Source organism: Pelophylax lessonae (assembly GCF_965119305.1).
Source record: "Pelophylax lessonae genome assembly, chromosome: 7".
In the NCBI taxonomy this organism is placed as follows: Eukaryota; Metazoa; Chordata; class Amphibia; order Anura; family Ranidae; genus Pelophylax; species Pelophylax lessonae.
The window spans coordinates 567,954-592,881 of record NC_138774.1 but is presented as its reverse complement, the minus strand read 5'-3'; the positions used below and the strand labels follow the sequence as shown (position 1 = coordinate 592,881).

Sequence of the window (24,928 nt, the reverse complement as noted above, 5' to 3'; positions counted from 1 at the left end):
CGTGTCGCGTGTTAGATGTAAGGTGATGAGTGTCCGGGTGTCAGGTGATGGGTGTCAGGTGATGGGTGTCAGGTGATGGGTGTCAGTTGATGGGTGTCGGGTGACGAGTGTCAGGTGACGGGTTTCGGGTGATGAGTGTCAGGTGATGGGTGTCGGTGATGGGTGTCGGGTGACGGGTTTCGGGTGATGAGTGTCAGGTGATGAGTGTCCGGGTGTTAGGTGATGAGTGTCGGTGATGGGTGTCGGGTGATGGGTGTCGGGTGATGGGTGTCAGGTGATGGGTGTCAGTTGATGGGTGTCGGGTGACGAGTGTCAGGTGACGGGTTTCGGGTGATGAGTGTCAGGTGATGGGTGTCGGTGATGGGTGTCAGTTGATGGGTGTCGGGTGACGAGTGTCAGGTGACGGGTTTCGGGTGATGAGTGTCAGGTGATGGGTGTCGGTGATGGGTGTCGGGTGACGGGTTTCGGGTGATGAGTGTCAGGTGATGAGTGTCCGGGTGTTAGGTGATGAGTGTCGGTGATGGGTGTCGGGTGATGGGTGTCAGGTGATGGGTGTCAGTTGATGGGTGTCGGGTGACGAGTGTCAGGTGACGGGTTTCGGGTGATGAGTGTCAGGTGATGGGTGTCGGTGATGGGTGTCGGGTGACGGGTTTCGGGTGATGAGTGTCAGGTGATGAGTGTTCGGGTGTTAGGTGATGAGTGTCGGTGATGGGTGTCGGTGATGGGTGTCGGGTGACCAGTGTCGGGTGACGGGTTTCGGGTGATGAGTGTGAGGTGATGGGTGTCGGGTGTTAGGGGATGGGTGTCGGGTGATGGGTGTCGGGTGTTGGTGATGGGTGTCGGTGATGGGTGTCGGGTGATGGGTGTCGGGTGTTGGTGATGGGTGTCGGTGATGGGTGTCGGGTGACCAGTGTTGGGTGACGGGTTTCGGGTGATGAGTGTCAGGTGATGAGTGTCCGGGTGTTAGGTGATGAGTGTCGGTGATGGGTGTCGGGTGTTAGGGGATGGGTGTCGGGTGACCAGTGTCGGGTGACGGGTTTCGGGTGATGAGTGTCAGGTGATGGGTGTCTGGTGTTAGGGGATGGGTGTCAGGTGATGGGTGTCTGGTGTTAGGGGATGGGTGTCAGGTGATGGGTGTCGGGTGTCAGGTATCGGGTGTCAGTTATTGGATATAAAATGGATACAAAGTGATTTCTCAGCTCAGAGATGTTGCAAATTGTTACAGGATCTCAGTGCAGCACAAGACATGGAGCGCTGCTGCCATCTTGTGGTCACTTATCAGCGGTGCGCTGTGCACCGACCAAACAGGGCGTCTTCCTTTGAGACCCCCCCCAGTGCAGAGAACATCCAGATATAGATTGGGGGTCACTCAAACATGGGGGGAATTTATCAAACCTTGATTAAATCATTAATATAATTAAATTAATATTTTTGGTAGAATATTATTGGAGGAATATTATTGGAGGAATATTATTGGGGGAATATTATTGGAGGAATATTATTGGGGGAATATTATTGGGGGAATATTATTGGCAGGAATATTATTGGGAGATGATTGGAGGAATATTATTGGGGGAATATTATTGGAGGAATATTTTTGGGGGAATATTTTTGGGGGAATATTATTGGGGGAATTTTATTAGGGGAATATTATTGATTGATTATTGGAGGAAAATTATTGGGAGAATATTATTGGAGGAATTTTATTGATTGATTATTGGAGGATTGTGATTGGATGAGGAGGATATTGATCGGTGATTGGTGGATTTGGTTGTTGCCGGGGGTAACCGGTTGTGAATCTCCTCAGAGGTCGGTGTGGTTGCCATGGGAACATCATCACCTGTACGCAGGCTCCTCCCATCACTGACAGAAGGGGGAGGGATGTAGTGAGGAGGCGTTGCCCCTGACAACCGGCAGGAAATGTGATTGGATGGTGACGGGGTCATGAAAGAACATTTGTGTGATTAGGCCCCGCCCTCAGCAATTCACAGCCAATGACCGGCCGCTGGGATTAGTATTGTACACGCTTGGGGGGGGGGATGGGGCGCCGGCTGACAGACGGAAGGACACCTCCCCTCCCCCCATGACATCTGTTCACATAATAGCGGGCCCTTTAAGAACACCGGCATCTCTAACGCATGCGCAGTAGCACAGGGAAGGCCGTGTTCTATCAGATTTCCGCACCCATCGGATTGTGTAACGGAAGTGACGTTCCAATCAAAACATTCTTACTGCGCATGCGCTTTGCGTTCCAACATGCGTTCCACGGCGCTTCCCATACCAGTCATCTGATAGAAATCATTCAGTCTAGCGGAAGACGGGCGGAGCGACCCCTGGCGGTGGGAGGAGCGCAGTGGCTCAGCATTACATTGATTATAACGAAGCCCCTCCCTTCTCCTGCCATTGGTCAGCGGTGAGGGTCGCTGTAGGCTCGGAGCGCCCCCAGGTGGAGGGAGGCCGGAAGTGCAGCGCTGTTGTCTCGGGCCGGGTTGGAGATGCGGTGAGCGGGGGGGGCCCGGGAGGAGGAGGAGCCATGGAAGAGGGTGAGTGCCCGGTACCGGGAGGGGGAGGGGGGTGTGCGGTGTCCCTCACCGATCTGATTCCACCGATCTCTCCCCACACAGAGCTCTACTTCCTGATCGCCCGATTCCTGCAGAGCGGACCGTGCCGGAGAGCGGCCCAGGTACCGACCGACTACCGGGGGAGGGGCTGCCACTATCCGCCCCTCAGGGGGTAACTCTCCCCTCCCCCAACTCTGGGGCAGATTAATAACAGACTCCTCCCCCCACCTTTATTTACCCCTCAGGGGGGTAACTGTCCCCTCCCCCAATCTCTATGTATAAATACCCCCCTGAGGGGCAAATCATTTACAGACCCCTCCCCCATCCCTAGGGAAAGATACACCCCTGAGGAGCTCCTCCTCAATTTTCTGCCCCCCAGGGGGTATCTTTCCTCGGGGGAGGGGGGGTCTCTCTGTCATGTCTGTCCTCTCCTCGGGGGAGGGGGGTCTCTGTCCTCTCCTCGGGGGAGGGGGGGTCTCTGTCCTCTCCTCGGGGGAGGGGGGGTCTCTGTCCTCTCCTCGGGGGAGGGGGGGGTCTCTGTCCTCTCCTCGGGGGAGGGGGGCGGGTCTCTCTGTCATGTCTGTCCTCTCCTCGGGGGAGGGGTGGGGTCTCTGTCATGTCTGTCCTTTCCTCGGGGGGGGGCGGGTCTCTCTGTCATGTTTGTCCTCTCCTCGGGGGAGGGGTGGGGTCTCTGTCATGTCTGTCCTCTCCTCGGGGGAGGGGTCTCTGTCATGTCTGTCCTCTCCTCGGGGGAGGGGTGGGGTCTCTGTCATGTCTGTCCTCTCCTCGGGGGAGGGGGGGTCTCTGTCCTCTCCTCGGGGGAGGGGGGCGGGTCTCTCTGTCATGTCTGTCCTCTCCTCGGGGGAGGGGTGGGGTCTCTGTCATGTCTGTCCTTTCCTCGGGGGAGGGGGGTCTCTGCTGTCATGTCTGTCCTTTCCTCGGGGGAGGGGGGTCTCTGTCCTCTCCTCGGGGGAGGGGTGTCTCTCTGTCATGTCTGTCCTTTCCTCGGGGGAGGGGGGGTCTCTGCTGTCATGTCTGTCCTCTCCTCGGGGGAGGGGTGTCTCTCTGTCATGTCTGTCCTCTCCTCGGGGGAGGGGGGTCTCTGTCATGTCTGCCCTCTCCTCGGGGGAGGGGGGTCTCTGTCATGTCTGCCCTCTCCTCGGGGGAGGGGGGGTCTCTCTGTCATGTCTGTCCTCTCCTCGGGGGAGGGGTGGGGTCTCTGTCATGTCTGTCCTCTCCTCGGGGGAGGGGTCTCTGTCATGTCTGTCCTCTCCTCGGGGGAGGGGTGTCTCTCTGTCATGTCTGTCCTCTCCTCGGGGGAGGGGGGTCTCTGTCCTCTCCTCGGGGGAGGGGTGTCTCTCTGTCATGTCTGTCCTCTCCTCGGGGGAGGGGTCTCTGTCCTCTCCTCGGGGGAGGGGGGTCTCTGTCATGTCTGTCCTCTCCTCGGGGTAGGGGGGGGTCTCTGTCATGTCTGTCCTCTCCTCGGGGGAGGGGTGGGGTCTCGGTCATGTCTGTCCTCTCCTCTGGGGAGGGGGGTCTCTGCTGTCATGTCTGTCCTCTCCTCGGGGGAGGGGTGTCTCTCTGTCATGTCTTTCCTCTCCTCGGGGGAGGGGGGTCTCTGTCCTCTCCTCGGGGGAGGGGTTGTCTCTCGGGGTGATGCCCCTCCCCCTGTCATGCCCCTCCCCTGACTCTCCTCTCATTGCAGGCTCTGTCGGAGGAGTTGGAGGAACACCAGGTAAGGTCGGGGGGTCATTTCTGGGGGTTGGGGGGTAATGTGACCTCTGACCTCACTATCTGCCCCTCCCCCACAGCTCATCCCGGAGCGACTGGACTGGCAGGGGTGTCGCCATAGGAGGACGTACTTGGATCTGGTGAGTGGGGGAGGGGAATGTCTGATCTATAGATCCCCTGTGATGGGGGGAGGGAGTGTGATCTATAGATCCCCTGTGATGGGGGGAGGGAGTGTGATCTATAGATCCCCTGTGATGGGGGAGGGAGTGTGATCTATAGATCCCCTGTGATGGGGGAGGGAGTGTGATCTATAGATCCCCTGTGATGGGGAGGGAGTGTGATCTATAGATCCCCTGTGATGGGGGAGGGAGTGTGATCTATAGATCCCCTGTGATGGGGGAGGGAGTGTGATCTATAGATCCCCTGTGATGGGGGAGGGAGTGTGATCTATAGATCCCCTGTGATGGGGGAGGGAGTGTGATCTATAGATCCCCTGTGATGGGGAGGGAGTGTGATCTATAGAGTCACTGTGATGGGGGGAGGGAGTGTGATCTATAGATCCGCTGTGATGGGGGAGGGAGTGTGATCTATAGATCCCCTGTGATGGGGAGGGAGTGTGATCTATAGAGTCACTGTGATGGGGGGAGGGAGTGTGATCTATAGATCCGCTGTGATGGGGAGGGGAGTGTGATCTATAGATCCACTGTGATGGGGGAGGGAGTGTGATCTATAGATCCCCTGTGATGGGGAGGGGTGTGTAATCTATAGATCCCCTGTGATGGGGGAGGGAGTGTGATCTATAGATCCGCTGTGATGGGGAGGGGAGTGTGATCTATAGATCCCCTGTGATGGGGAGGGCAGTGTGATCTATAGATCCCCTGTCATGGGGAGTGGGGTGTGATCTATAGATCCCCTGTGATGGGGGAGGGGGAGTGTGATCTATAGATCCCCTGTGACGGGGAGGGAGTGTGATCTATAGATCCCCTGTGATGGGGAGTGTGATCTATAGATCCCCTGTGATGGGAGAGGGAGTGTGATCTATTGATCCCCTGTGGTGGGGGAGGGGAGTGTGATCTATAGATCCCCAGTGATGGTAGAGGGAGTGTGATCTATAGATCCCCTGTGACGGGGAGGGGAGTGTGATCTATAGATCCCCTGTGATGGGGGAGGGGTGTGTAATCTATAGATCCCCTGTGATGGGGGAGGGAGTGTGATCTATAGATCCACTGTGATGGGGAGGGAGTGTGATCTATAGATCCCCTTTGATGGGGGAGGGAGTGTTATCTATAGATCCCCTGTGATGGGGGAGGGAGTCTGATCCATAGATCTCCTGTGATGGGGGAGAGAGTTTGATCTATAGATCCCCAGTGATGGGAGAGGGAGTGTGATCTATAGATCCCCTGTGATGGGGGAGGGGAGTGTGATCTATAGATCCCCTGTGATGGGGGAGGGGAGTGTGATCTATAGATCCCCTGTGATGGGGGAGGGAGTGTGATCTATAGATCCCCTGTGATGGGGGGAGGGAGTGTGATCTATAGATCCCCTGTGATGGGAGGAGGGTGGGATGTGATCTATAGATCCCCTGTGATGGGGGAAGGGTGTGTGATCTATAGATCCCCTGTGGTAGAACACACCTCTATCCCTAATAGATCACATAGAAGGTACGATCACTTTCACTGTCCGGAGGTTCTACGTCTGGCATGCTTGCAGAAAGGACCCAACGCGTTTCGCTGCATGTGGCGTCCTCAGGAGGGCTGGGAGTCCCGGGATTCATTCCATCAGTCAGAGATATTACAATGTGTCTGTGGGGGGCGCTCTGCACATCACAGAGGGGTGGATGGCACGCAGCTCAGAGCAGTCTTCACCAAATATACCCAATTCCCAGCTCTGCATGGCAGCCAATCAGATTCTCACTTCAGCTTCTTCAATAAAGCCATGCCAATAAAACCTGGAAGCTGATTGGCTGCCATGCAGAGCTGCACCAGATCCTGTGTGTTCCATTGTTAGTTACTCCCCCTCCCCCCCATGTGTCCTAAACCCCCTATAGGTGTACAGCCAGGTAAGGGAACTCCTCCATAGGTTACTCTCTCCGCCCCCCCATAAGTATAAAGTCCTCCTATTCCTCTCCTCCATCCTTGCACACTGTACAGGCTCCTCCCCCTCCATCTCTGCCACCCTGTGCAGGCTCCTCCCCCTCCATTCTGCCACCCTGTGCAGGCCCCTCCCACAGTATGCGGGCTGCTCCTCCCTCCCACAATGTGCAGGCCCCTCCCCCCTTCCTTGGTGTGCAGGCCCCTCCCCCCTTCCTTGGTGTGCAGGCCCCTCCCCCTTCCTTGGTGTGCAGGCCCCTCCCCCTTCCTTGGTGTGCAGGCCCCTCCCCCTTCCTTGGTGCTCAGGCCCCTCCCCCTTCCTTGGTGCTCAGGCCCCTCCCCCTTCCTTGGTGTGCAGGCCCCTCCCCCCTTCCTTGGTGTGCAGGCCCCTTCCTTGGTGTGCAGGCCCCTCCCCCCTTCCTTGGTGTGCAGGCCCCTCCGCTCTTCCTTGGTGTAGAGGGGCCCCCCTTCCTCAACGTTGAGGCCCCCCCCTTCCCTCTCGGTGTTGAGGCCCCCCCCCTTCCCTCTCGGTGTTGAGGCCCCCCCTTCCCTCTCGGTGTAGAGGCCCCCCCTTCCCTCTCGGTGTAGAGGCCCCCCCCTTCCCTCTCGGTGTAGAGGCCCCCCCCTTCCCTCTCGGTGTAGAGGCCCCCCCTTCCCTCTCGGTGTAGAGGTCCCCCCTTCCCTCTCGGTGTAGAGGCCCCCCCCTTCCCTCTCGGTGTAGAGGCCCCCCCCCTTCCCTCTCGGTGTAGAGGCCCCCCCCCTTCCCTCTCGGTGTAGAGGCCCCCCCCCTTCCCTCTCGGTGTAGAGGCCCCCCCCTTCCCTCTCGGTGTAGAGGCCCCCCCCCTTCCCTCTCGGTGTAGAGGCCCCCCCCCTTCCCTCTCGGTGTAGAGGCCCCCCCCCTTCCCTCTCGGTGTAGAGGCCCCCCCCCTTCCCTCTCGGTGTAGAGGCCCCCCCCCTTCCCTCTCGGTGTAGAGGCCCCCCCCCTTCCCTCTCGGTGTAGAGGCCCCCCCCCTTCCCTCTCGGTGTAGAGGCCCCCCCCCTTCCCTCTCGGTGTAGAGGCCCCCCCCCTTCCCTCTCGGTGTAGAGGCCCCCCCTTCCCTCTCGGTGTAGAGGCCCCCCCCCCTTCCCTCTCGGTGTAGAGGCCCCCCCTTCCCTCTCGGTGTAGAGGCCCCCCCTTCCCTCTGGGTGTTGAGGCCCCCCCCTTCCCTCTGGGTGTTGAGGCCCCCCCCTTCCCTCTGGGTGTAGAGCCCCCCCCTTCCCTCTGGGTGTTGAGGCCCTCCCCCTTCCCTCTGGGTGTTGAGGCCCCTCCCCGTTCCCTCTGGGTGTTGAGGCCCCTCCCCGTTCCCTCTGGGTGTTGAGGCCCCTCCCCGTTCCCTCTGGGTGTTGAGGCCCCTCCCCGTTCCCTCTGGGTGTTGAGGCCCCTCCCCGTTCCCTCTGGGTGTTGAGGCCCCTCCCCGTTCCCTCTGGGTGTTGAGGCCCCTCCCCGTTCCCTCTGGGTGTAGAGGCCCCTCCTCGTTTCCTCTGGGTGTAGAGGCCCCTCCTCGTTTCCTCTGGGTGTAGAGGCCCCCCCCTTTTCCCTTGGGTGTAGAGGCCCCCCCCCTTTTCCCTTGGGTGTAGAGGCCGCCCCCCTTTTCCCTTGGGTGTAGAGGCCCCCCCCTTTTCCCTTGGGTGTAGAGGCCCCTCCCCTTTTCCTGCATTGAATAGGGTTACTCAGGGGCCGGAGTGATGTAATAGAGGAGAGCTCTGATTTGAAATGTCTGAAAGTAAAGCATTGTGGGTAGGAGGAGGCGGCGGTATATTTCCTGTTCCCCTGTAGAGGGGTCCCTCTCTGGGGGGGGAGGGGTTGCTGTGGATGTCACATGACCTCTCTAATCCTCTATTCTCCTTTCAGGTGGCGGCCAATTCCCATATCCCTTCCAACTACCTGCTGAAGATCTGTGAGCGGATCGGACCAATCCTAGACCAGGAGATCCCGCAGAGCGTTCCCGGCGTGCAGAGCCTCCTGGGAGTGGGGAAACAATCCTTACTGCGCAGAGCGAAAGGTAACTAATGGGAGGGGCAGAGACACAAACTACTACAGGAAGTCTCCTATAGTGGGAGGGGCAGAGACACAAACTACTACAGGAAGTCTCCTATAGTGGGAGGGGCATAGACACAAACTACTACAGGAAGTCTCCCATAGTGGGAGGGGCATAGACACAAACTACTACAGGAAGTCTCCCCATAGTGGGAGGGTCATAGACACAAACTACTACAGGAAGTCTCCGCAATGTGGGAGGGGCAGAGACACAAACTACTACAGGAAGTCTCCCATAGTGGGAGGGGCATAGACACAAACTACTACAGGAAGTCTCCCCATAGTGGGAGGGGCATAGACACAAACTACTACAGGAAGTCTCACCATAGTGGGAGGGGCAGAGACACAAACTACTACAGGAAGTCTCCACAATGTGGGAGGGGCAGAGACACCAACTACTACAGGAAATCTCCCCATAGTGGGAGGGGCAGAGACACAAACTACTACAGGAAGTCTCCCCATAGTGGGAGGGGCAGAGACACAAACTACTACAGGAAGTCTCCCCATAGTGGGAGGGGCATAGACACAAACTACTACAGGAAGTCTCCCCATAGTGGGAGGGGCATAGACACAAACTACTACAGGAAGTCTCACCATAGTGGGAGGGGCAGAGACACAAACTACTACAGGAAGTCTCCGCAATGTGGGAGGGGCAGAGACACAAACTACTACAGGAAGTCTCACCATAGTGGGAGGGGCAGAGACACAAACTACTACAGGAAGTCTCCACAATGTGGGAGGGGCAGAGACACCAACTACTACAGGAAATCTCCCCATAGTGGGAGGGGCAGAGACACAAACTACTACAGGAAGTCTCCCCATAGTGGGAGGGGCATAGACACAAACTACTACAGGAAGTCTCACCATAGTGGGAGGGGACGAGACACAAACAACTACAGGAAGTCTCCGCAATGTGGGAGGGGCAGAGACACCAACTACTACAGGAAGTCTCCCCATAGTGGGAGGGGCAGAGACACAAACTACTACAGGAAGTCTCACCATAGTGGGAGGGGCAGAGACACAAACTACTACAGGAAGTCTCCCCATTGTGGGAGGGGCAGAGACACAAACTACTGCAGGAAGTCTCACCCTAGTGGGAGGGGCAGAGACACAAACTACTGCAGGAAGTCTCACCATAGTGGGAGGGGCCGAGACACAAACAACTACAGGAAGTCTCCGCAATGTGGGAGGGGCAGAGACACAAACTACTACAGGAAGTCTCCCCATTGTGGGAGGGGCAGAGACACAAACTACTGCAGGAAGTCTCACCCTAGTGGGAGGGGCAGAGACACAAACTACTGCAGGAAGCCTGCCCATTATGGGAGGGCAGAGACACAAACTACTGCAGGAAAATCTCCCCATTGTGGGAGGGGCAGAGACACAAACTACTGCAGGAAATCTCCCCATTGTGAGAGGGGCAGAGACACAAACTACTGCAGGAAATCTCACCCCTATAGTGCAGTTTGTTATGATAGCAGCAGTCCGGCCTTTAATGGACTTTCAGTTCCTCATAAATGGTGTGCTTTTCTGTCCATACAGACTGCAGGAACGCACCATGGAAACCCTCCACATACGCAGCTCTACACAGGGGCCGACCCCCGGAACTCCCCTCCAACTACGGAAGACAGCTCAATGTCGGTAAGTCACACTGCACACACTCACTCAGGACAGAGGCTTGTGGAGGGGACGGCTCCGCATAGTCAGACTCATAGCAGATGCCAATATCATCAGTCTTCCACACATTGTTGATTGTGTGAATTAACTCGCCTATTGTCTACAGTGGGGATGGGTTTACACTTATAATAATGTGTATTGTACTTCATGAGCTCGATGACGACAAGTCTGCTAGTTAATAAGCTCAAGTTAATTAAATCACTGTCATCTATTGGTTGCTAGTGGGAAAAGTAGAATACTGTTTGTGTTGGTTGTTCCTTAGATATGTTAATTATATTTCTGTACACAATTTCATCTGCATATGATAATGTAATCAGGCACCTGACCTGGTGGGGTATATATTCTGTGTGAGTTTGTTCAATAAATGTTCCAGATCTTATACAAGCTATTCTCGGCTAGCTTTGTATGGGGGCGGCTAGAATATCTGATATCTATGTTCATGACAGAAGGAAGCCGTATTCTGATGGAAGCACACAGGCACATTGTGGGGTCGCGGTGCCATTCCACTAATGTTAATAGGAGGGAAAACATCCAGATCAGAAGACTTTGTTGGTCAGAAAAGTCTCCTTTTTGCACCCCTGTGCAATGGCGCCCCTCCCAGGGCCTCCCTGGGCAATGCCGTGCCTCCCTGGGCAGTTGGGGGAGCCACTGGAGGCTGAGGGGAAGGTGGCGGAGGCCGGGGAGAGAGAGGGAGCCGCCAGAGGCCTGGGGGGAGAAAGGGAGCCGCCAGAGGCCTGGGGGGTGAAAGGGAGCCGCCAGAGGCCTGAGGGGAGAAAGGGAGCCGCCAGAGGCCTGGGGGGAGAAAGGGAGCCGCCAGAGGCCTGGGGGGTGAAAGGGAGCCGCCAGAGGCCTGGGGGGTGAAAGGGAGCCGCCAGAGGCCTGGGGGGTGAAAGGGAGCCGCCAGAGGCCTGGGGGGTGAAAGGGAGCCACCAGAGGCCTGGGGGGTGAAAGGGAGCCGCCAGAGGCCGGGGAGAGAAAGGGAGCCGCCAGAGGCCGGGGAGAGAGGCTTCACCGGTCTAAATCTCTGCGGCTTTCTCTCCTCTCCTGACAGTACAGGCTATACGTTTGCTGATTGGTCAGCGTTGTCCATCTGACGTTGCTCTCCAATTAGAATCCCTTTAGTCTGTACTGTCAGCACTAGAATGAGATCTCAAGCCATCGGGGGGGGGGGGGGGCTGGGGGGGAGGAGAGTGAGCCGCTGGGGGGAGGAGAGCCGCTGGGGAGGGAGAGCCACCGGAGGCTGGGAGGAGAGCGAGCTGCTGGAGGCTGGGGGGAGGACAGCTGCTGGAGGGAGAGCCGCTTGAGGCTGGGGAGAAAGAGCTGCTGGAGGCTGGGGGGGAGGAGAGCCGCTGGGAAGGGAGAGAGCTGCTGGAGTCTGAGGGGGGGGAGGGAGAGCCACCGGGGGCTGGGGAGAGACAGAGAGCCGCTGGAGGCTGGGGAGAGAGAGAGAGCCGCTGGAGGCTGGGGAGAGAGAGAGCCGCTGGGGAGAGAGAGAGCTGCTGGAGGCTGGGGGGGAGAGAGAGAGCTGCTGGGGAGAGAGAGCCGCCGGGGGGGGAGAGAGAGCCGCTGCAGGCTGGGGGGAGAGTGAGCCGCTGGAGGCTGGGGAGAGAGAGAGAGAGCCGCTGGAGGCTGGGGAGAGAGAGAGAGAGAGAGAGCCGCTGGAGGCTGGGGAGAGAGAGAGAGCCGCTGGAGGCTGGGGACAGAGAGAGCTGCTGGGAGGGAGAGAGCCGCTGGGGGGAGAGAGAGAGGCTGGGGAGAGAGAGCGAGCCGCTGGAGGCTGGGGAGAGAGAGAGCGAGCCGCTGGAGGCTGGGGAGAGAGAGGGAGAGCCGCTGGGGAGAGAGGGAGAGCCGCTGGAGGCTGGGGAGAGAGGGAGAGCCGCTGGAGGGAGAGCGAGCATCTGGAGGCTGGGGGGAGATAGAGCGAGCTGCTGGAGCCTGGGGAGAGAGAGGGAGAGCCGCTGGAGGCTGGGGAGAGAGCCGCTGGAGGCTGGGGAGAGAGAGAGAGCTGCTGGAGGCTGGGGGGAGAGAGAGCCGCTGGAGGCTGGGGGGAGAGAGCCGCTGGGGGGAGAGAGAGCTGCTGGAGGCTGGGGAGAGAGAGAGTCGCTGGAGGCTGGGGGGAGAGAGAGAGAGCCGCCGGAGGCTGGGGGGAGAGAGAGCTGCTGGAAGCTGGGGGGAGAGAGAGAGCTGCTGGAAGCTGGGGAGAGAGAGAGCTGCTGGAAGCTGGGGAGAGAGAGAGCTGCTGGAGGCTGGGGAGAGAGGCTTTACCGGTCTAGGGATTTAAAATCTCTGCGGCTTTCTCTCCTCTCCTGACAGTAAAGGCTATACAGTTGCTGATTGGTCAGCGCCGTCCATCTGACGTTGCTGACCAATTGGAATCCCTGTAGTCTGTACTGTCAGCACTAGAATGAGATCTCTCAAGCCATTGAGGGGGGTGAGAGCGAGGCACTGGAGGCTGGGTGAGGGGGGTGAGAGCGAGGCACTGGAGGCTGGGTGAGGGGAAGAAAGCCACTGGAGGCTGGGGGGGGGGGGAGAGAGCCACCGGAGGCTGGGTGAGGGGGGGGGAGCCACTGGAGGCTGGGTGGGGGGAGAGAGACACTGGAGGCTGGGTGAGGGGGGGGGAGAGCCACTGGAGGCTGGGTGGGGGGGAGGCTGGGTGGGGGGGGGGGAGAGCCACTGGAGGCTGGGTGGGGGGGGAGCCACTGGAGGCTGGGTGAGGGGGAGAGAGAGAGAGAGAGCCATTGAAGGCTGCGTGTGGGGGGGGGGTTGCTGGAGGCTGGGGGAGAGCTGCTGGGGAGAGAGGGGGCCACTGGAGACTGAGGGGGACAGGGGGTGGGGGGGGGGGGGAGAGGAGAGCCACCGGAGGCTGGGTGGGGAGAGCCACTGGAGGCTGGGTTAGGAGGAGGGAGAACCACTGGAGGCCTGGGTGTGGGGGCTGCTGGAGACTGGGGGGAGAGCTGCTGTGGAGAGAGGGGGCCACTGGAGGCTGGGGGGGACAGGGGATGGGGGGGATGATGGGGGGGGGGAGCTGCTGGGGGGGCAGGGGATGGGGGGGAGAGGAGAGCCGCTGGGGGGGATGGGGGGGGCGCTGGGGGAAACAAAGCCATGGGGGAAGGAGGTGGTGAAATGTCTGATCCCAACAACGACGAGCTTCAGTACCCTACACCCCCCCCCCCTTCCTCTGATAATGCTATTAGGGTGCATGCGCAAATATGCCCGGCTGTTGGGTCCTGATTGAGTCCCTCCGCACAGGCGTGTAAAGATGGCGACGTTTTCTGACCAGTCTTTGAGGGAACCCACAAGTCCGCAGGCGTGCCGCATGGCTGCCAGGGCCCCGAATCGCAGACGTTATTCACGCTTACTCAAAATAAATCTTTAAATAAATAAACAATATCCTCCAGTTGGAAGAGAGGGAAGAGATTAGATTTCGGGTTCAGGTCCTCTTTATTGGGACATCGGGGGTCTATGAGGCCCTCCACTGAAGCTGATAGAGTGCAGATTGGGCTCCATTAGCTTCTTCCCCGGCCACCGCAATCGGGGAAAGTGACAGCCGAACATCTCTGCTGTGTCCATTCTAACACCTTCGCTGGTCTTCCTGCCCTCTACGTGGTGTAAGTTGGTGGCCCCCTCCATTGGGGTCCCAGGCCTGCAGGTGGGATAGAGGAGCACAGTAAACATTGTCATCTTTCTCGATCGGACGCAGAATATTGACGTTGTGTTTTTCCATTTTGAATTCGCAGTGAAAGCGGAGTCCTCCAGAGCGCTGACCGGCTGCTCCTGCTTCCAGTACATCTTCCCCTCCTCCTCCTATCAGCACATGAAAATGCACCGGAGGATTCTGGGTCACCTGTCCTCCGTCTACTGCGTGGCCTTCGACCGAAGTGGGCGGAGAATCTTCACGGTGAGTTTCGGGAATAGAAACGCGTTGAATGTTGTGTGAATGAATTTCGAGGAGTTGTGGTGAGAGAAGAGAAATGTAAATCTCACTTTTAGCCAAGATCTAATTGGTTAGTTCTGATTATTCGCCCGTCTCTCCGGCAGGGCTCAGACGATTGTCTGGTGAAGATTTGGGCCACAGATGACGGTAGACTCCTCTCCACGCTGCGCGGGCACTCGGCGGAGATCTCCGACATGGCGGTGAACTATGAGAACACGCTGATCGCAGCCGGCAGTTGTGACAAGGTGGTCCGTGTGTGGTGCTTGCGGACGTGTGCTCCCATTGCTGTACTGCAGGGTCACACGGCATCCATTACTTCCATACAGGTAACATTCCCGCATTCGGGGTCCAGTGACAGAGCGTTGGCAAACTATCCAGCCTTCCACGAGTTTTACTCTCCTTACCTGCACTCCCTCGCTGTCCTTTCCTTCCCTCGCTGCCCCTTCCCTCGCTGCCCCTTCCCTCGCTGTCCCTTCCTTCCCTCGCTGTCCCTTCCTTCCCTCGCTGTCCCTTCCTTCCCTCGCTGTCCCTTCCTTCCCTCGCTGTCCCTTCCTTCCCTCGCTGTCCCTTCCTTCCCTCGCTGTCCCTTCCTTCTCTCGCTGCCCCTTCCTTCCCTCGCTGCCCCTTGCCCCTTCCTTCCATCGCTGCCCCTTCCTTCCCTCGCTGCCCCTTCCTTCCCTCGCTGCCCCTTCCTTCCCTCGCTGTCCTTTCCTTCCCTCGCTGTCCTTTCCTTCCCTCGCTGTCCTTTCCTTCCCTCGCTGTCCTTTCCTTCCCTCGCTGTCCTTTCCTTCCCTCGCTGTCCTTTCCTTCCCTCGCTGTCCTTTCCTTCCCTCGCTGTCCTTTCCTTCCCTCGCTGTCCTTTCCTTCCCTCGCTGTCCTTTCCTTCCCTCGCTGTCCTTTCCTTCCCTCGCTGTCCCTTCCTTCCCTCGCTGTCCCTTCCTTCCCTCGCTGTCCCTTCCTTCCCTCGCTGTCCCTTCCTTCCCTCGCTGTCCCTTCCTTCCCTCGCTGTCCCTTCCTTCCCTCGCTGTCCCTTCCTTCCCTCGCTGCCCCGTCCTTCCCTCGCTGCCCCGTCCTTCCCTCGCTGCCCCGTCCTTCCCTCGCTGCCCCGTCCTTCCCTCGCTGCCCCGTCCTTCCCTCGCTGCCCCGTCCTTCCCTCGCTGTCCTTTCCTTCCCTCGCTGTCCTTTCCTTCCCTCGCTGTCCTTTCCTTCCCTCGCTGTCCTTTCCTTCCCTCGCTGTCCTTTCCTTCCCTCGCTGTCCTTTCCTTCCCTCGCTGTCCTTTCCTTCCCTCGCTGTCCTTTCCTTCCCTCGCTGTCCTTTCCTTCCCTCGCTGTCCTTTCCTTCCCTCGCTGTCCTTTCCTTCCCTCGCTGTCCTTTCCTTCCCTCGCTGCCCCTTCCTTCCTTCCCTCGCTGCCCCTTCCTTCCTTCCCTCGCTGCCCCTTCCCTTCCTTCCTTTCTTCCTTCCTTCCTTCCTTCCCTCGCTGTCCTTTACTTCCCTCGCTGTCCTTTACTTCCCTCGCTGTCCTTTACTTCCCTCGCTGTCCTTTACTTCCCTCGCTGTCCTTTCCTTCCCTCGCTGTCCTTTCCTTCTCTCGCTGCCCCTTCTTTCCTTCCCTCGCTGCCCCTTCCCTTCCTTCCTTCCTTCCCTCGCTGCCCCTTCCCTTCCTTCCTTCCTTCCTTCGCTGCCCCTTCCCTTCCTTCCTTCCCTCGCTGCCCCTTCCCTTCCTTCCCCTCGCTGTCCCTTCCTTCCCCTCGCTGTCCCTTCCTTCCCCTTCCTTCCCTCGCTGCCCCTTCCTTCCCCTCGCTGCCCTTTCCTTCCCCTCGCTGTCCCTTTCCTTCCCCTCGCTTTCACTTTCCTTCCCCTCGCTGTCACTTTCCTTCCCCTCGCTGTCCCTTTCCTTCCCCTCGCTGTCCCTTTCCTTCCCCTCGCTGTCCCTTTCCTTCCCCTCGCTGCCCCTTCCTTCCCTCGCTGTCCCTTTCCTTCCCCTCGCTGCCCCTTTCCTTCCCCTCGCTGCCCCTTTCCTTCCCCTCGCTGTCCCTTTCCTCGCTTCCTCTTTCGCCTGTCTTAGCCGCCCTTTCCTTCGTTGCCCCTTCCTTCAATGCTGGATTCTAAAATAATTTCATAAAGAAAAGGATTTTTTGTTCTTGATGTAAAATTGGATTTCTCTTTCGTTCATTGACTGACACAGCGGAGGACGGTGTGGGTCGGTATGGCGGAGGACGGTGTGGGTCAGTAGGGCGGAGGAGGGTGTGGGTCAGTAGGGCGGAGGAGGGTGTGGGTCAGTAGGGCGGAGGAGGGTGTGGGTCAGTAGGGTGGAGGACGGTGTGGGTCAGTAGGGTGGAGGACGGTGTGGGTCAGTAGGGCGGAGGACGGTGTGGGTCAGTAGGGCGGAGGACAGTGTGAGTCAGTAAGGCGGAGGTCGGTGTGGGTCAGTAAGGCGGAGGTCGGTGTGGGTCAGTAAGGCGGAGGTCGTGTGGGTCAGTAGGGCGGAGGAGGGTGTGGGTCAGTAGGGCGGAGGAGGGTGTGGGTCAGTAGGGCGGAGGACGGGCGGAGGAGGGTGTGGGTGAGTAGGGCGGAGGAGGGTGTGGGTGAGTAGGGCGGAGGAGGGTGTGGGTGAGGAGGGCGGAGGAGGGTGTAGGTCAGTAGGGTGGAGGACAGTGTGGGTCAGTAGGGTGGAGGACGGTGTGGGTCAGTAGGGCGGAGGACGGTGTGGGTCAGTAGGGCGGAGGAGGGTGTGGGTGAGTAGGGCGGAGGAGGGTGTGGGTGAGTAGGGCGGAGGAGGGTGTGGGTCAGTAGGGCGGAGGACGGTGTGGGTCAGTAGGGTGGAGGACGGTGTGGGTCAGTAGGGCGGAGGACGGTGTGGGTCAGTAGGGCGGAGGACGGTGTGGGTCAGTAGGGCGGAGGACGGTGTGGGTCAGTAGGGCGGAGGACGGTGTGGGTCAGTAGGGCGGAGGACGGTGTGGGTCAGTAGGGCGGAGGACGGTGTGGGTCAGTAGGGCGGAGGACGGTGTGGGTCAGTAGGGCGGAGGACGGTGTGGGTCAGTAGGGCGGAGGTCGGTGTGGGTCAGTAAGGCGGAGGTCGGTGTGGGTCAGTAGGGCGGAGGAGGGTGTGGGTCAGTAGGGCGGAGGAGGGTGTGGGTCAGTAGGGCGGAGGAGGGTGTGGGTCAGTAGGGCGGAGGACGGTGTGGGTCAGTAGGGTGTGGGTCAGTAGGGTGGAGGACGGTGTGGGTCAGTAGGGTGGAGGACGGTGTGGGTCAGTAGGGCGGAGGACGGTGTGGGTCAGTAGGGTGTGGGTCAGTAGGGTGGAGGAGGGTGTGGGTCAGTAGGATGGAGGAGGGTGTGGGTCAGTAGGGAGGAGGAGGGTGTGGGTCAGTAGGGCGGAGGAGGGTGTGGGTCAGTATGGTGTGGGTCAGTAGGGCGGAGGACGGTGTGGGTCAGTAAGGCGGAGGTCGGTGTGGGTCAGAAAGGCAGAGGTCGGTGTGGGTCAGTAGGGCTGAGGACGGTGTGGGTCAGTAGGGCTGAGGACGGTGTGGGTCAGTAGGGCTGAGGACGGTGTGGGTCAGTAGGGCTGAGGACGGTGTGGGTCAGTAGGGCGGAGGACGGTGTGGGTCAGTAGGGCTGAGGACGGTGTGGGTCAGTAGGGCTGAGGACGGTGTGGGTCAGTAGGGCTGAGGACGGTGTGGGTCAGTAGGGCGGAGGAGGGTGTGGGTCAGTAGGGCGGAGGAGGGTGTGGGTCAGTAGGGCGGAGGAGGGTGTGGGTCAGTAGGGCGGAGGAGGGTGTGGGTCAGTAGGGCGGAGGACGGTGTGGGTCAGTATGGTGTGGGTCAGGATGGTGGAGGAGGGTGTGGGTCAGTAGGGCGGAGGAGGGTGTGGGTCAGTAGGGCGGAGGTCAGTGTGGGTCAGTAGGGCGGAGGAGGGTGTGGGTCAGTAGGGCGGAGGAGGGTGTGGGTCAGTAGGGCGGAGGAGGGTGTGGGTCAGTATGGTGTGGGTCAGTAGGGCGGAGGACGGTGTGGGTCAGTATGGTGTGGGTCAGTAGGGCGGAGGAGGGTGTGGGTCAGTAGGGTGGAGGAGGGTGTGGGTCAGTAGGGCGGAGGAGGGTGTGTGTCAGTAGGGCGGAGGAGGGTGTGGGTCAGTAGGGCGGAGGAGGGTGTGGGTCAGTAGGGCGGAGGACGGTGTGGGTCAGTAGGGCGGAGGAGGGTGTGTGTCAGTAGGGCGGAGGAGGGTGTGGGTCAGTAGGGCGGAGGAGGGTGTGGGTCAGTAGGGCGGAGGACGGTGTGGGTCAGTATGGTGTGGGTCAGTAGGGCGGTGGAGGGTGTGGGTCAGTAGGGCGGAGGAGGGTGTGGGTCAGTAGGGCGGAGGACGGTGTGGGTCAGTATGGTGTGGGTCAGGATGGTGGAGGAGGGTGTGGGTCAGTAGGGCGGAGGAGGGTGTGGGTCAGTAGGGCGGAGGTCAGTGTGGGTCAGTAGGGTGGAGGAGGGTGTGGGTCAGTAGGGTGGAGGAGGGTGTGGGTCAGTAGGGCGGAGGAGGGTGTGGGTCAGTAGGGCGGAGGAGGGTGTGGGTCAGTATGGTGTGGGTCAGTAGGGCGGAGGACGGTGTGGGTCAGTATGGTGTGGGTCAGTAGGGCGGTGGAGGGTGTGGGTCAGTAGGGCGGAGGAGGGTGTGGGTCAGTAGGGCGGAGGAGGGTGTGGGTCAGTATGGTGTGGGTCAGTAAGGCGGAGGACGGTGTGGGTCAGAAAGGCAGAGGTCGGTGTGGGTCAGTAGGGTGGAGGTCGGTGTGGGTCAGTAGGGCGGAGGTCGGTGTGGGTCAGTAGGGCTGAGGACGGTGTGGGTCAGTAGGGCTGAGGACGGTGTGGGTCAGTAGGGCTGAGGACGGTGTGGGTCAGTAGGGCTGAGGACGGTGTGGGTCAGTAGGGCTGAGGACGGTGTGGGTCAGTAGGGCGGAGGACGGTGTGGGTCAGTAGGACGGAGGAGGGTGTGGGTCAGTAGGGCGGAGGAGGGTGTGGGTCAGTAAGGCGGAGGTCGGTGTGGGTCAGAAAGGCGGAGGTCGTGTGGGTCAGTAGGGCGGAGGTCGGTGTGGGTCAGTAGGGCGGAGGACGTTGTGGGTCAGTAGGGCGGAGGACGGTGTGGGTCAGTAGGGCGGAGGACGGTGTGGGTCAGTAGGCGGAGGACGGTGTGGGACGGTGTGGGTCAGTATGGCGGAGGACGGTGTGGGTCAGTAGGGCGGAGGACGGTGTGGGTCAGTAGGGCGGAGGACGGTGTGGGTCAGTAGGGCGGAGGACGGTGTGGGTCAGTATGGCGGAGGACGGTGTGGGTCAGTAGGGCGGATGACGGTGTGGGTCAGTAGGGCGGATGACGGTGTGGGTCAGTAGGACGGAGGACGGTGTGGGTCAGTAGGAGAGAGAGAAAGGGTAGAGAGTCACTTTTTCCGAAGGAGACCATGTCTGGGAAAGAACCTGAACAACATCTAAGCTATGGTAGAAAACAACCTCCTGATGACCAGAAGGCGGACATGAGGACAGAAGAAGGGTGTCCTGCTTGAGGTGACACTATCTGGGGTAGGAAGGAAGTTCTCAACACCAGACAACGCTCTTTGTAGGATAAGGTCCTCTTGGGGCTCTAGCAAATGACTGAGGCATGCTGGGAGTAGGGAAGGCTATGTCACAATCATTCTCTTATTAGTATCCAGTCGTCCTGTAGGTGGCAGTATAACCTGACAGTCCCTGAATTCCTGTGTCCCTATGTGATAGAGAAAGAAATGGGATTTGTATTTCTGAAGTTTATTTCTTTTCTTTTTGTTGCGTTTTAAGTGAAAATAAAGGTTGAATAATGTCACCGTTGTTGAGCAAAGTTCCATTTCTTCTTCCTCCCCATTGATTGGTGTCTTTCTCTTCCCAGTTCTGCCCCTCCCCATTGATTGGTGTCTTTCTCTTCCCAGTTCTGCCCCTCCCCTCTGATTGGTGTCTTTCTCTTCCCAGTTCTGCCCCTCCCCATTGATTGGTGTCTTTCTCTTCCCAGTTCTGCCCCTCTACAAATAGGAAAACTCGATACCTCACATCTACTGGTGCTGATGGGGCCATCTGCTTCTGGCAGTGCAATGTGGACACAATGACCTTCAAGTAAGTCCGATACATTAGAGTAAATTCTGCTCATTACATACCTTATTATATATACTGTGATGTCATCTCTGGATTCTGTGCTTCTCTATACAATGCAGGCAGATCATGGCTGGTGGGAGGGGCCATTGTGGTGCTGCACAGCCCCACTGCAAGGGATCATTTTTTTATTTGCCCAGAGTTGGGCTTTAAAGTGGTTGTAAACCTTTACACACACCCTGAGAAGTGACTGGGCTCAGGTAATACACAGAGATAAAACAAATCCTCCTACAAAGGTTGTACCTGTTTATCTGCAGTCTTCTCTTAAACTTTATTTAAAGCGCAGAATTTATACAGCTTGTCTGAGCTGTCAGAAAACCGGGGGCAGGGAGCTGATCTTACACTCTGCAGAGCTCAAATACCATTCCCCCCCCCCCCCCCCCCCGGATGACAATAAAGCAGATTTTGTGCTCAGGTGCTAATCAGAGATCAATGTTCCTCTCTTCTCTGTACAGCGATCGTCCGGTGAAATTCGCAGAGCGGTCGCGGCCCGGAGTTCAGATCTCCTGCTCATCCTTTAGCTCAGGTAAGGATTGTAGCCCTGGATATCAGGGGGGGGGGGAGGGTAATGGGTTGGTGTTTGTATTGCCAGGTCTTATAAACTCTGCATATAATCCTCCCATCCCCCGTACAATGAACGCCTCAATGGGAACTCTCAGCCAATGGGAATCCCACAACAAACTCCTGCACACCAAAATTCAGACATCCGTGTTTTACCAAAGTTCTCAATGTAAAGTATTTTCAGGGTACAAAAAGAAACATGTGGGGGGAGTTTCTGATACTTTGAGGTCCCCTTTCTTAAAGTAATATTAACCTGTTGCCACCCATGTAACACACATGGAGGAAGGAGCTTTCACACCCACACTCTGCACATGGGCCCCATTGGCCGGCTGATGTTTCTGAGCTCAGCACAGGGACCGCGCTGTCAAAGGCAGCTCTTGGTTCCCAGTAATGATCAGGAACTGGTGGGACTGGCTCCCTATCGTGTACTTGTGGATCCTTCTCACCCCTGGGTGTACTGACCCTATGAAAGTGATGTTGGGACTGGATAGGAAGGAGTTAAACACAATTAAAAAAGAAAATATATATATACCGTATATACTCGAGTATAAGCCGACTTTTTCAGCATCTTTTTTTTATGCTGAAAAGCCCCCCTCGGCTTATACTCGAGTCACAGTCTCACTTACATTTTCCCCAGTCAGTGTGCATGCGCCGCCGCCGCTCGGGAAAGCCCATACACATTCGGCTATTCCAGGGCAGACAGCGCATGTGCGGTGACGTATTGGCGCCAGGCGGCGCTGTTTTTAAATGTAAGGCGGAAAGGTAAGTGAGACGACTCCGCACACAGCCCCGCATCTCCTCAGGAGATTCTCCGGTACCATGCCCACAGCACTGCTTCTCCTGTACCATATACTGTGCCATCCCTGTACCATATACTGTGCCATCCCTGTACCATATACTGTGCCATCCCTGTACCATCTCCTGTGCCATGCCTGTACCATCTCCTGTACCATATACTGTGCCATATACTGTGCCATCCCTGTACCATATACTGTGCCATCCCTGTACCATATACTGTGCTATACCTGTGCCATATACTGTGCCATGCCTGTACCATATACTGTGCCATCCCTGTACCATATACTGTGCCATGCCTGTACCATCTCCTGTGCCATGCCTGAACCATATACTGTGCCATATACTGTGCCATGCCTGAACCATATACTGTGCCATGCCTGTGCCCTATACTGTGCCATGCCTGTACCATCTCCTGTGCCATGCCTGAACAATATACTGTGCCATATACTGTGCCATATACTGTCATGCCTGTGCCCTATACTGTGCCATGCCTGTGCCCTATACTGTGCCATGCCTGTGCCCTATACTGTGCCATGCCTGTACCATCTCCTGTGCCATGCCTGAACCATAAACTGTGCCATATACTGTGCCATGCCTGTGCCCTATACTGTGCCATCCCTGTACCATCTCCTGTGCCATGCCTGAACCATACACTGTACCATCCCTGTACCATATACTGTGCCATGCCTGAACCATATACTGTACCATCTCCTGTGCCATCCCTGTACCATCTCCTGTGCCATGCCTGTACCATATACTGTGCCATGCCTGAACCATATACTGTACCATCTCCTGTGCCATCCCTGTACCATCTCCTGTGCCATATACTGTGCCATGCCTGTACCATATACTGTGCCATTCCTGTGCCCTATACTGTGCCATGCCTGTACCATCTCCTGTGCCATGCCTGAACAATATACTGTGCCATATACTGTGCCATCCCTGTATCATCTCCTGTACCATATACTGTGCCATGCCTGAACCATATACTGTGCCATGCCTGAACCATATACTGTGCCATGCCTGAACCCTATACTGTGCCTTGCCATTACCATCTCCTGCACCATACCTGCAGCCCCTGTTTTGGGTCTGGTGGTGGTCCAGTTGGGTCCGGTAGCTGCTGCATTTCCTACCCTAGGCTTATACTCGAGTCAATACGTTTTCCCAGTTTTTTGTGGTAAAATAATTGCCTCGGCTTATATTCGGGTCGGCTTATACTCGAGTATATACGGTAATCCATACCTGCTGTGTGCAGTGATATCGCAGAGCTCGCTTTCCTCCTCTTCTCACAGTCCGCACCGGTGCTTGTAGGCTCCTCCCTCCTCACTATCTTTCACCTATAGGAGGCCTGATGTAAGCAGTGGTCGGTTGTAAGATATTTCTTGTCTGGACTTCGGATTCACTCCTGGTTTGGACGTTTGAATCTGGTTGCTGACAGAAGTTACACAGTAGAGTCTCTCCCACTGCACATGTGAGATTTTTTCTGGATTCTGGTTGCAGGCAGTACAGAGAACTGATGATGGGGAATTACATGGACTGGTCGCTTCACTTAAACTTGGCATGGCTGCTTTCAGAGCTTGGAGATCATTTTCCCTCAAAGGGTTAAAGAAGTAAATCCTTCCTGAGCTGGCACAGTCAGGTCATGTGACTCCTGTAATCCTATTCCTATACAATAATGTAGTCCAGCCCTCAAATTTTCCACTCGTCTGCTCGCATTTTGTGAGTGGAAAATGATTGAGGACGAGTGTGGGGCTGCCTCAGGAGCCGTTCTCCCATCGATCGCCCAGGGGAAGACAGAGGAGAGGAAGAGGAAAGCCGGCCGGATAATCACAGAGCGGGGATCGCCCCGCTGTACCAATTTTCATTTGAATTGCCCGGCGCTCGCCGTCACACATAGCCCCGCCTCCTGGCCAAGCTCCTTTGCTAGACAGAACACCAGTCCAATGCTGGGACGTGTGACATCTCTCATAGGAGCCAATCCAAGAGGCGGGACTATGTGTGATGGAGAGCGCCCAGCAATTCAAACAAGAGCTGTTACAGCGGGCGATCTCCGCTCTGTGATTATCCGGCTGGCTTTCCTCTTCCTCTCCACCCTCTTCCCCCTGCACTTGTCAGGCTGCATTGACGGGCACAGGTGAGGCTGTGTTCATGGGCACTGATCAGGCTGATGGCCACAAATGAGGCTGAATTGATGAGCACAGATGAGGCTGCATTGATGGGCACTGGTGAGGCTGTTTAATGGGCACAGGTGAGGCTGCATTGATGGGCACTGGTGAGGCTGTTTTAATGGGCACAGGTGAGGCTGCATTGATGGGCACAGGTGAGGCTGCATTGATGGGCACAGGTGAGCCTGCATTGATGTGCACAGGTGAGGCTGCATTGATGGGCACAGGTGAAGCTGCATTGATGGGCACAGGTGAAGCTGCATTGATGGGCACAGGTGAGGCTACATTGATGGGCACAGGTGAGGCTGCATTGATGGGCACAGGTGAGGCTGCATTGATGGGCACAGGTGAGGCTGCATTGATGGGCACAGGTGAGGCTGCATTGATGGGCACAGGTGAGGCTGCATTGATGGGCACAGGTGAGGCTGCATTGATGGGCAAAGGTGAGGCTGCATTGATGGGCACTGGTGAGGCTGCATTCATGGGCACTGATGAGGCTGCACTGATGGGCACTGATAAATTTGTTATATTTATTTTTGTAACTTCTGCATTCCTGCATAAACATTTAAGTGTAATTTTATGAGATAATTTATGAGGGCATGTTTAGGGGCGGAATTAGGGGAGGGGCGGGGTAGGGGTTGGGTGGGACAACTGGTGGCGAGTAACCCTTAAGGCCTGGCTAGTAGCTCAGGACTTGAAATTTTGAGCACTGATGCAGTCGATTTACATTATACACACCTATATGAACTTGTTGGACATCCTATTCAAAAAACCATGGCCATTAGGTACTGCACCCATTTTCCCCCATGGCCATTAATAAGGAGTTGCCCCCTTTCTGGCTAACATCCTCCATGATTTTCTACAAGATTTTGGAGGGTGTCTGTGGGAATTTGTGCTCATTTGTGAGGTCAAGTACTGATGTTGAATGAGATGACCTGGCTCACACGTTGGGCCTCACATTGGGCACCAAAAACAAAGACCCGGTCATACATTGGGCCTCACATTGGATGCCAACAAGACAAGCTGGCTAACGTGTTGGGCGGCAAAAAGAGAACCTGGCTCAAACTTTGGGTGCCGAAACAGAAGACCTGGCTCACATGTTGGGCCTCACATTGGGCAGCGAAAAGAAGACCTTTCTCACACATTGGGCCTCACATAGGTCGTCTTTTTGGTGCCTAAAATGTGA

At 57.4% G+C, this 24,928-nt stretch overlaps 1 protein-coding gene across 2 annotated transcripts in view; it reads left to right on the top strand.

The window, feature by feature from the left end:
- The first annotated feature begins 2,451 nt into the window (after positions 1 to 2,451).
- Positions 2,452 to 24,928, top strand: part of BRWD3 (bromodomain and WD repeat domain containing 3) — a 100,080-nt gene continuing 77,603 nt past the window's right edge. For both annotated transcript variants that reach the window (XM_082263367.1, XM_082263366.1), the window contains exons 1-10: positions 2,452 to 2,543; positions 2,625 to 2,683; positions 4,267 to 4,296; positions 4,373 to 4,432; positions 8,274 to 8,424; positions 9,999 to 10,097; positions 13,871 to 14,031; positions 14,172 to 14,393; positions 20,082 to 20,182; positions 20,674 to 20,744. In XM_082263367.1, the coding sequence (XP_082119493.1) occupies positions 2,534 to 2,543; positions 2,625 to 2,683; positions 4,267 to 4,296; positions 4,373 to 4,432; positions 8,274 to 8,424; positions 9,999 to 10,097; positions 13,871 to 14,031; positions 14,172 to 14,393; positions 20,082 to 20,182; positions 20,674 to 20,744 (964 nt within the window). In that variant the 5' untranslated portion in view covers positions 2,452 to 2,533. The remainder of the gene's footprint in view (positions 2,544 to 2,624; positions 2,684 to 4,266; positions 4,297 to 4,372; positions 4,433 to 8,273; positions 8,425 to 9,998; positions 10,098 to 13,870; positions 14,032 to 14,171; positions 14,394 to 20,081; positions 20,183 to 20,673; positions 20,745 to 24,928) is intronic.